Source organism: Corvus brachyrhynchos, unplaced genomic scaffold (genome assembly GCF_000691975.1).
Source record: "Corvus brachyrhynchos isolate BGI_N302 unplaced genomic scaffold, ASM69197v1 scaffold864, whole genome shotgun sequence".
NCBI lineage: Eukaryota > Metazoa > Chordata > Aves > Passeriformes > Corvidae > Corvus > Corvus brachyrhynchos.
Genome location: NW_008237871.1, coordinates 92,380 through 104,249, shown reverse-complemented (window position 1 = coordinate 104,249; position 11,870 = coordinate 92,380). Strand labels below are relative to the sequence as shown.

General features: G+C 47.5%; 1 protein-coding gene across 1 annotated transcript; it reads right to left on the bottom strand.

Annotated features, from left to right (window-relative positions):
* Nucleotides 1-9,056, bottom strand: MLEC (malectin). The gene is made up of 4 exons (XM_008632066.2): nucleotides 8,848-9,056; nucleotides 7,329-7,505; nucleotides 7,112-7,169; nucleotides 1-5,939 (listed from the first exon to the last, which is right to left on the bottom strand). Exons 1-4 carry the CDS (start codon nucleotides 9,010-9,012, stop codon nucleotides 5,710-5,712), a joined length of 630 nt encoding a protein of 209 aa, XP_008630288.1. The 5' UTR covers nucleotides 9,013-9,056; the 3' UTR covers nucleotides 1-5,709.
* Between the last annotated feature and the right edge of the window lie 2,814 nt (nucleotides 9,057-11,870).

Here is an 11,870-nt window from a genome sequence, read left to right as displayed (position 1 = left end):
TGACAATATAATTTTGTTTATTTTCCTTTAGCACACTGCTGGTTAAACTGCCAGACAGTAGACTTCAGAACATTTCCTCAACCAAACATCCTGGGGAAATTAAAAAATAAAACTGCTACCATGTACCAAAGATAAAAGAACCCACCTCCATGCCCATCTTCTCCCCCAAACTAGTCCCTGCAAAGCCGATGCAATCAGAAATAGATATCTGTGCTTTTCACCCAGGGCCCAAGCTCACTGCAAAACAAACTAAAAAAATGTCACTGCAAGTTGTTATAACACAAAGCAATGGGCAGTAAAATAAAAAATCCTCCTCAAAAATATTTTGTACTGGTGACACATACAGATGGAGATTTGTCCCCACACTGCTTCAGCCTTTACAGACAGCTTAGACCTGCAGCTTTAAGTAGTCTGTGATGTGTCCTTAATGCCAGTGGCACAGGTCACTTCCACACATCCACGGCCAGGCACTACGGAATGGTGGGATCATGTGCCAACGCTGACTGCTGATACACCAACGGGAATCAAACAGCAGCACCACCTCTCACAGTCCTGGCTGCTGCCTCCTGGCATGAAGCACAGATCCTGCCTCTGCTCCCACAGACTCTGGGGCTGCTTTACCAACCCAGCTGCTTGTCAACATTGGAAAGCCCTGAATGCACAAAGCCCTCAAGGAAACCACAAAAAATTCAAGCCCCCACTCGCCAGCAAGTTTCCAGCCACTGCTTCACTCCAGAACTCCAGCTCAGGAACTGCCACAGTGTGACAGAACAGCCATGGTAGCACAGGAGAGCACATCCCCATTAAGTGTGACTGGGAACAACTCTGCATTTCCTGGATTCACACTCTCCCCAGCTAGACTGGTTCAAGCTGTACTTTGCCCCTTCCCTCCAAATCTCCATCACACAAACGTTTTAGCAGAGACCTTTGATGTTTGCAAGAGATTATTCACATCTTCTAATCAGCCAGCACAATTTCTAGGAGGGAGGAAAGCACTTGCTCTGTTGATTTTTTTTTTTTTTTAAAAGTACTTTTTAGGAAAAAAAATCAAAACCTATCAATAACCTGCAGTAGCATCCCACCAATCAGACTGGGGACAGCATCATCACATCCCTCCCCCCCCATCTTTCCCTCAATCTCCAAAAATAGTATTTAATATACAGCAATAAACTCTGAGCAAGCCAGAGTCCCGGAAGACATGGACCTGCTTTTACCTCTCCCATCCAGCCCAGCACCTTTCAATGCTACAATACTCCGGGGTCAAATCCATTTGGATCCAAAGTGAATGCACATGCCCCAGACCCGCCGGGCAGCATGAAGCAGGGGTGCAGCACAGGAGGCCCATCCGTGTGATCACATTTCTGAGCCTTCACAGCTCCAGCCTGGTGTGCTTGTGCCGTTGAGAATACTTGTGTGAGCCTGTTCGGGACCAGCTGGTGGAGACAGACTGGTGGAACCAGGCTGACATTAAAATAGCATCCTTGAATTGTATTAGGCTTTGGCATTTGTTGCGGAGATGCAGAAGTGCCAGTAGGTAAATTAGCAGTTCCCATTTCCCTTGGATTTTCAGCAAGAATATTTCCCTCCCCACCATAAGTGCAAGAAGCAGACCGATCTCTCCCACATTTGAACACCAAACAGAGCCTGCAACACTTGATAGATTCTGAGCAGCTGCAGAAGTGTCTCACATCAAGGGCTGAAGCTGCTCTCATGGCCCTCTCCCTCCTGCTGTTTTCTATCACCAACAGGCTTGTTCAGCCCATAGTTCCTGTAGCAAGACACTTCCCTGGCTACTGCAATCCCATTTCAACTTAAAGGCCAAGGCACAGGTCCCTGCTCTGTTCAGACCTAAGCAGCACAGGGCAAGCCCTCAGCAAGTAAATTAGGGGTGCAGGACCCCCAAGTCCCACTCTGCACCCAGAAGCTGTAAGTGCCATACAAGTACCAGGACCCAGCGTGACTCACTCAGCTCTGAACTGCACAGACACCCAGGCACTGGACTGTCTGGAAGTTCTCCATCCTGCCTTCAGGAGATTTCTGGGGGAGATCAGACCTGAAGGAGCTCTTCCAGTTCTTCTATCCCTTGCTAGACTTTCCTTCAATTGACTTTAAGGGCTGGAAATAAAGATACTTGCTCACAGTTCTGTGCTTCAGCTGTGACCTCCAGAGATGGCATCCAGGAACAGGGAGACAGTCCCCAGCTGATCACAAGGGCAGGGAATGCCTGTCCCTTGAAAAAAACCCAAAAGCTCAGAAGCTCCTTAAAAAAAAAAAAGAAGCCCCTTCAAATAGACTTTTATTTAAAGCCTGAGAGAAAGGCACCAAAAAGAGAAGGGAATTCATTTGGCTTTCTCTTCACTGCCACCTGGGACACTCAAAAGGGTCAGAGATGTTTAGTCACACACAGAGAAGACTTGAATGGCCTGCCTTGAAGGAGGGGCTGATGGGACAATTAAAATAAGCTTTGAAACCACTATGCTGAGGCTGGATCCAGGCCTGGAACATGACAGACAGTGATTTTCCCTTTATTAAGTGGAAGTGTTATTGAAATTGCCTCATCTGCCCCTCCCTACACAACATGAATCAAGCCAGGGTCTGTTCTGACCCAGCTCCCCACACTGCTGCGCTCCATCTGCCTGCTGCTGGTGGGAGGAATCAGCACAAACAGGCTTGTCTCTAACCTATCTCAATTAAACGTCTTGGATATTCCCTCAAGCACCCATTCTGGAAAGCCACAGCCAGCCCAAATTTTTCTTTCCCTGGTCAGGACGAGGTACCTCGTTTTACCCCTCCATCTGGCTTGCATATACTAGACAGAGATGGCCAGAGGAGCTGGAGTACTCCATTCCCAGCAAGGTGCTGACTGGCCATCCCCCACCATCCTCGGTGCTCCCACACGGTTTGTTTGAAGGCTCCTTCCAAAGCAAACCTGCCAGGAGGGGATGGACCAGGAAGGAAACTGCTCATAGTTTCCTCAACAGGGTCAGGAGCCCCCCAGAAACCAGCTCTGTAGTGAGAAAGGTGCATAAAACCAGTCAAAACAACTAAATTGAAGCCATGAAGGATGAACTATTTCTCCTCCCTATTCTTATTTAAATAAGACAAATTCATTTGAACTGAGCAACTGGAACAAACCAGATCACACCGTGAACAGCTCTGCCTTGGGGCAGTTGATAGCACCAAATGGGTGCCCTGGCTGCCAGGAGAGGCTGGGATGAACTATCCTAGAAGACTTGTCTCCAACTTCTGCATGTCTAAACACACACCCTTTCTCCCATGGTAGGTAAGGTGCTGAGATTACTGGGTGAGCCACAAAAAGCTGAGTGATTCCTTGCTTCAAGGATGCTCAAATAAAACGCACCCTAAAAGGCCTGGAGGAGAGCAGCTCCTTAGAGATGCTTGCTTTCAACCCCAGGTTCTTTGCTTAACAAATCAGCATAGTTCATGGTTCTCAAAACTGATAAAGATCTAAATGTCTCTTCACTCCAATTAGAGCAATCCCAAAACCGCTGGAGAATCCCTGCAGGCGGGATCCCTGCACTGAACAAATCAGAGCTCATATTTTATAATAGTTTCATAAATATTAGGATTTTAATAGTAGCTAGAAGATGAAGCAGACAACTTCAAGCTTACTACCTTTCATCCTAAGGTTTGCTCTTCAAGATCTGCTCTCTCTAAAGCCTGTCTTCTCCTTTAAGTGGGGCAGGGACTCTCTTGCTTCTCTCCCAAACTAGCTGTTACCCTTTGTGCAGTTGGACAGAAGGTAATTAAAGTCCTGCTTGTTTTTCAGCTCAGACACAGAATTAGGGTCAGGCCTATAGCAGTGACGTGTGTGATCAGAAAGGCAAGGTTCAGTAGCACTGATGCAGAGAGCAGTGTTTTGTCACCTCCCCCAGCTCCCACTCTGGAGTCCCTGAGCTGACAGCTCTGATCACAGCTTGAGGGTCAGGAGGAAGTAAAGGCTTCAGCTGCCTGGGCCCAGCAGGACAGAAAAGGCTGCTCCTCCAGTTCCCTTGCCAGAAACTCAGTAATTCTGCTGACCATGCTCAGCCCTAAGAAAGGCTGACTCACTGCAGGGGATCAAACCCAGGAACAACTGTTAGGAAAATGCAGGCCCAGAGAGGCAGAGCAGCACGGAGGTCACCACTCAGTGCCACTGCTCCGGGGAAAGACAGAACACTTCTGAGGACAATGGAGAGAGCATGAGGTAAAGCGCTCTGTGAGCCCAGAGCTCAGCAGCATGAAAGCTGATATGCAAAAACCCAACCCTGCCTGGGACAGATCCTGCTCCAGCACATCTCCCTCCTGGCCAGCTGGAAGTCCTCAACATGTTGGAGGCCAAGACCGTGAGAAGGTAGTTCCTCAGAGCCTGCAGCTCTGGACCAGCAGGTGCAGCAGTGGCTTTCACTCTGATCAGCCTCTGTCAGGCAGGCACAGGCTCTGCATGCAGAAACAGAAGCCTCTTGCAGAAATACCCCTGGGGGAAGCAAGTGACCTTGTCTCCAGTGCTCTGCTCACTTCCAGATCTCTGGATGGCAACAAATCCCCTTGCTCTGCAGGACTGAAATGTTGGACAGCTGCCCCTTCACTACAGTGCCTGGATATGCAAAAGGCCAAACTCACACACTGCAAACACTGACCAGCTGCACTTCTCACTGCCGCAGGCAAGGCTGCTCCCTACAGAGGGAATGAGAGACCACAAGGAGCATTCACCAGGTTGCTCTGCTCTGTCCTACGGCACAGGTTTCTTAAGAGTCACGGACAAGGGAGCTCACCATTAGGAAGGTCAAGGAACAAGTCCCAAACCTCCTCTCTAGTTCACCTGATTCTCAGCTTCTTCCAAAGAAGAGGTCACTTGCTAGAAAGGGCAAAACAAGGAACTGGGATTAAAACAAAACATTTGAAAATAAAAGGATATTAAAGGAAAAAAAAGCCATAATCAATACAGAAAACAAGTGCATCTGATCAGACACTAACAACGTCAGCCTCTCGCAGGCTACAGCAGAATCCCTCTGCGATGGAACAAACATTACAATTGCCAAACTAGGAAAGTCTCTCCCAACTGGTGCAGCAAATCAGGCCAGATAAATCCCTCTGCTCCTGGCACAGCTTGCAGTCTTAGGAGGGGACCGTCTCCACGGAGGCTGGGCTGGAGCCTTGGTATTTTAATGCAGATGAGTACCATCCATCGTGTTGCACACATTCAGGGAGATGCTGAGCCAGGCTCTGTCCTCCGTAGTCGCTTGACACCCAACAGCACCACATTTCCACACTCCTGAACAAAATGTGTACTCTGGCCTTGTTTTAAGAATTGTTTTCCTGCTTAAGGAATCATATTCCACCCAGTAAAGGCAAAGATCCTACAGCACATGGCTTTCTCTCAGTGTGGGACATGGCCCAGGACTGGTAGCATCAGCTTTCAATGGCCCAATACACACCCAGCCAGGACTCAGCTCACTCTTGGATGCCCCAGGGAGAATCAGAGGCTGCACATGGTGCGAAGGGGAAGGCAAGGGCCTTGCTGCTTGCTGGCAGGGAGAAAGTAAGCTCCCTCTTACCTGGACCTGCTATTCATTGCTATTCATTCCAAGTGAATCTTTTTTTTTTTTTTCCTTAAGTTATGAACAATATGGAGAAATTGAAAGCAACCATATTCGGTCCAACTCCTTCCCTCCCAGCCCCTGGGCTGATGCACTGTGGGGCTTGCTCTCACAATCGGCAGAGGCAGAAGAGGGTAGGAATGAAGACACCAAAGGCCACCAATATAGGAAACATGAGGCTGCTGTTGTCTGAGGCATAGGGGTTTGGTGTGCGTGGGCCTGACTGAACCCGGTTCTTATTTGCCTGTTTTTTGACATTAGAGCCATCATCATATTCATCTTCATCATCATCTTCCTCTTTTTTCTCCAGACCTGGGTGTGGCTGCAGCTTTGGAACATCTGTTGAACAAGACAAAAGGTTGCAAGCAGGCAGGATGTAAATTAGGAGATCACTCAACACACTTCCTTCCCCTCTACCTGATCCAACATGAACATTGGCAAGAGGGCACCAGAGACCACATCAAAACCACAACCAGAACACCCCAGAAGAGAGGAACATCTACCACAGAGGATCACATCACTATTTCTTTTCTTCACAAGATAAGAGCATTCAAGGATCCAGCCTGCAGAAATACTATGTCCTCCCATACTATCTACATGTCACACAGACAAGTTAATGCACAACAGCACACTTAGGGCACACATTCAGATACTGCAGCTGCTCAGTAAGATCTAGTCAAGAACAAGCACCTGCTGCCTGCAGGACCAGCAGATACAGGTGCAAACAGGAATGGGAACAATCCTTTCCATAAACAGTCCTACTCCACATCACTGCATCCCCCGAGCCTAGAGCTATGAGAGCAGCATGGCCAAGCCCCACTCAATTCCAGCCTTCTGAGCCTGGGGCGTGAGCTGCAGGTGCCACCTGGCCACAAGGTTCTTACCAAATCTTCAGCAGCATCTGACAATCCCTGACTAATAGTAAAGCAAATTGATGTTTTGGTCAGAGAGGGATCCTAAACCCTCCCAGGTCAGGAGCTAGAGGGGCTTCAATTCCAGCTCATTTATAAAGAGGGTGATGAAAGAACAAGGACTTTTCCAGCACTCCCCAGAGCTATTCAGAGGAACTGGTATCTGGGAAAAAACACTGCCTTGTCCTCAAGCTGAGAAGGCAAAACAAAGCTCCAGGTAAGAAATACATAACCACTAGCTAAAATAACTGTAAATTATTTGTCTGCAGGGTTGCTGCTGACATCCAAGGCCAGGGGGTATTTATCTGTAGCTAAAAGCTGAGACTGACCAGACATGTTCCCTTCTCCTCTACCCCATATACAGGAAATTCCAAAACTATTTGATTTTTCTCATTCCAAAATGACACAAGCTTTGTGACTTAGAGGAGAACAAGGACAGTACACACCTACTTCACTCTGCAACTGTGCTCTGTGGGAACTCAGTGAAAGAGAAACAATTTTGGCAGATGTGGGTCAGCAAGAACTATGATCTCACAGTCTAAGAAGCAACAGGCTGCTCTCCAATGGGGAAGAGCCTTCTGGCTCAGAAACTGTGCTTACCTTCCACTGTTCCCTGCAGGATGTATAGGGCACAAATTTTCGGATTGTCATAGTAGCCCTAGAAAAAGCAAAGGCAGAAGTCAGTGCTGCACCTCTGAGACAAGGAATGGCCTCTCCACCTACCAACACCTCTCCTCCTCCAACCCACAGCTGCACCACATGACTGGGGAAGAAGGGTAAAGGGAAGATAAAGGCTCCGCCCTGAAAAGCCTATTACCTTTACAAACTCAATGTGGAGCTTTCCTGTGAATGTTGAAACCTCTCCCTGGACACTCAGTTTTCCCTTTTTGATACTCATGGGAATGATCTCATCGTGAGCTGTGCTGTGTCCAACTCTGTCAAAAATGTCCAAGTCTTTCACCACCACGTGGCCATTCAAGCGAACATCAAACACCTTCAGGGTGGAAGAAATGACAGAGTCAGAACAGACTCAGGCACGTGACAGTTGAAATGGGAATAGAACAGGAAAGGTCTCTGCTTTTTATGCACCCAGGACCAGAAAGCATTGTAACATGCACTGGCCCACTCCTTTGGGAAGGATTCAGAGCCCAAAAGCAGCCAGGTAAAGACACTAAAGCATTAACAATGCTTTCAAATACCGCAAAATCAGCTTCCTCCTTTTAAAACACCCCTACATCTGCTTCAGACCTGAGGACATCACAGTTTTATTCTGGTTTATTCACGCTTCTCTTTCACAACTTTTCTCCTATCTGAAGACCTGCTCCTACCACCCTGGGGTGGCTGTGACACACCACACCCTAGGGAATGAAGCCATTTTTAACTAACAGCCTGCAGCAGAACAGAGAATAGGAAACAAGCTGTTGAGGAACACAGGGTTTGAAGGAGGTAAAATGTTTAACTGCTAACCACATCTGTGAATTCAGAGTGAAAGTCCTCCTCAGGGCTGTAATGACTCAAACTTCATGCAGCACCTGGGGAATCCCAGCAGAACCACATGAAGGAAGAGGAACCAAAGATGCCTCAGCCCTTCAGTTTAATCTGAGGCTGCTGTTTGCATCCGTTCTGTAAGCAAGCCCCACCAGTTCTGTTCCCTGAAATACTTCTCTGGCAGGAAGGCAGCACAGTGTAAGGAGATCAGCCCTAAAGAAGCTGATGGAGCCAGAGGAAAGCCAGACTAAAACACAAACCACTCCTACCCCATTTTATCACAAGGCTTTTAGTTCTGTTTGCTTCTGTTTCCACTCCTGTACATAGGAGATTTCAAAAGTGGACAAGGATTATTCTCCAAAGAGCAAAAAGCAGTTGAATTTAACTCTGCTTTCAGGATCAGACTGAATCAGTATCAAGTCTTGTTACATTAGTAAAAATTGTTTTGAGTAGGCTATTTAACCCAGATCACCTCCCTGCTTCAATCTATGCAATACTTCCTCCAGCATAACCGTGCTGTTAAGTCAGAAGCAAGTGTTCAAGGAAAAGCAAAAAAACTTCTCAAAGCCACCACAGCCTAAAGAGGTCGTAAAACTCTACTGCTACTTATGTTTAGTTGCACACATTTGTTTGAGCACTTTGAAATGAAATTTTCCAGTCCAACTGTATAGCTGGAATGTGGAAGAGAGCTCTACATGTTCAGAGCCTGTGAGAGGTTAGGACCTAAGTTAACAGCTAGTGCTTTACTTCACTCCTTCCTCCAGCATGCAAAGCAGCAGAGGCAACCTAAGCCCACACAGTCTTAGTCAGGAACTCACATCAGAGGCACACAAGGAGCTATTGCTTACCTTCTGTTGAGACTGTGCAAAATACACCTCTGCAAACTTCAACACCAGCACATAGTCACCCTCCTCTTTGATGGGAACTTCATAGCCAAAGGTTTCCTCATTGTAACGCTCTGTCTGGTACAGAATCTGGTCTTCCGCATTGGATCGCAAGATTGGCAGTTTCATGCCATAGTCAGAAGCTGCATTTTGAGCACAAAAGAGTGAGAGGAAGGTTTACATTCTGAGGAAGAAACAATTTATATACTCTTGGAGAGCTTAACTCCATCAGTGGCACTAGCACTCACACCGTGTCAGACCCATCTCCCCTGCTTGCTCTGATCAGGTGGCAGCACTACCAGAGCAGAAGCACAGGAAGTCAAAGCCTCGAAATTCAAGAAATGTAGGAAAACAGGTCTGGAGACCTGCTGCAATCTAAGACACAGTAAGCTTACTCACACCACTTCAGAAAGAAAAGCCTGTTTCAAAAACATTACACAAAGCCAAAAGACTTGGCCACTGGCTCTTGCTTTAAAGACGAAAAACACCTAGAATATTTTTACAATATTTTCAAATTTCAAACCCAAGTACAAAACTAAAACAGTTAGCATAGGACTGACTCAACTCATTGACACAACAGATTTGAAGTTAGCAGTTGATTGCATCAGGTTTTAGAGACTCATCCCCCTCAACTAAGAACCTGGGTAACGGCAGAAGAGTGAAAAGTATTAGGCATCTTACAAAGCCCTTTCTTCTCACCACAGCCCCACAATACCTGTCAGCATAAAGATGGGATGAAGGAAGCAAGAAAGATACACAAGCGTTTCAAGAGCACCAGTAGCTCCATCAGCTGATGTTCTCAGAGCCATCCAGCTGAAATGGGTGCTGTCTGCAGGCATCTGAAGAGACCCCTGAGAAGGGCCCAGACACCATTCCCAAAGAGGACAACTGATAAAATAAGAGAAATCACAAAATTTGCCTCTTTTCAGTGTTTTACCACCTCTACAGCAGCCCCCAAAAACTTTAACCCCACTTGGTATGCTATTGTGTCAGGGTTCCTGTATAATGCAAACTGATGCAATGCCTGCAGAGCTGCACACCAAACAATTCCCCAGCGATGCAGGAGGGAAGACTGTGGACACCATCCAGACGAAGTTCTCCGCTGACACTTACCTCTTCCACCCCCATTTCCATGGGAACAGACACTGCATTGGCCAAGACAAAGCAAGAACTACTAACCCAGTGCACATTGCCAAAGACAGAGCCAATGCAAACGAGTGAGAGGAAATTAATGCCAGTTCTTAGTCTCCTGTTTCACAGAGAGCTGCTCAGGCAATTTTCCACTTCTCTTTACCATTCAAACTTGGGCATGAAGACTGAAGACTAACCACCAGAAATACAGAGGGTGAAAAGTTTAACCTGTCCTCCCACACAGGTATTTCTGGCCAACTACGGATTACAATGATAGCAAACCAAGGACTCCACAGAAGCCAGCTCCTATTAAAGGAAAGAAAGTCCTTTCATAGGCAAGAAGGTAACTGGAAAGGAAGACCTGTCACCTGCATGTCAGAGCTCTGTTGACAGAGCTGTGGAGGCAAGATGGGTTTTACAGCACGCTGGGTGCTCACTGGGAGTGAGCAGTACACACCAAGCTGTAACTCTAATATGTTTGGCACCTGCCTATTTTGTAATTGCCATCAGCACAGTCAGTCCTTTAGGGCACAGAAGCTGAACGGAGGCTTGAAAAAAAAAGTTTTCATTTGCCCAGAGGCAATACAGCCCAGAATTACTACTCCTAGGTCATTTCCTCCCAGTCAGCCATATATTTCTGCTGTAGCCCTTACATGTCTATCACCACAGAGAAGAGCCCAGAGCAAACAAACAATGGTGTGATAAAAAAGCCATTGAGGGAAAGGCAGCTGAGAGTTCAAAGGGGTAAAGTCTCCACTGTGCCTGGCACCACTGGCTGAAGCAGGATTACTGTAACAGTCTGCTGCTCAGAGGAGACAGCACAGGCTTTCCACAAAGTCACAGTGTACTTGAAAAAGACCCTTTTTTCTCCTCAACTCAAAAATAAATAGTTCAAGTCCACAAGGATATTCAAGTCACACATGTGAAAGGTCTATGAAGGGAAGCTGACCTACAGTGATCAGGGCACCTTGTGTGACTGGGGCAGCAGCTTCCACGGGTGTGAAAAACTGTATTAGAATTTAAATATGACCTCCACTGTATCCACTGTGTCCAAATGGCTCTCCATTTGGGATGCCACTCATGCAGGGTAAGCAATAGCAGTTCCAGCTGTATAGCACAGGAAAATCCTCACCATCCTACACAGAAACAGCAAAGGTTAGACTCAAAAGCCAACAGAGAGCTCATCTTCTCCACATTCCACCACTCACCTGTAACTGGCAGCAGAGCAGCTCAGCATAGCTAGCTTTTCAATATATTAGTGAATCGACTACGTTTTGGTGCACCAATTACCAGAAACATGCACAATTCAAACTGTGGTGTTCTCAGGGGAAGTAGGAAAAGGTAACCCAAGTGCAATATTAGTTCTCCATCCTGTCTTAAATGGTAGGCTGAACATTTTACTGACTTGGTAGTTAGAGCAGCCGATGATATCCCATCTGCCTCTACTTCTGCTCGTGTCCCTGCCCTTGAATAACCAGCCACGGCTGGGGTATGGAGCAGACCGGCCGGCTGCCCCTTCCCCCTGCCGGGCCCAGCCCCAGGGCTCCAGTGAGCAGCCTGTGCTCTTCGCTGTGGGGACCAGAATGCTGCAAGCATCTGCTCACATAGTGCGCGACCCGGATCCGGCTGCAGAGGGCTGGAAAAGCTTGTTCCCACTGCACCGAGCGCGCTGCGCACTGGGCTGCGAACTGGAGGATTCTGCTGTGGAACCCAGGCTCTTCGGTGGAAAACGATAGAAAAAAAGAGACCGGCGGGCGCACGCGGCCGGGTTGGCAGCTTGACCGCTCCCGCCACCTTTCCAGCCGAAATCCCACTCCAGCCCTCGCGGGGCCACTTCCCCTCCGGCATTACACAAC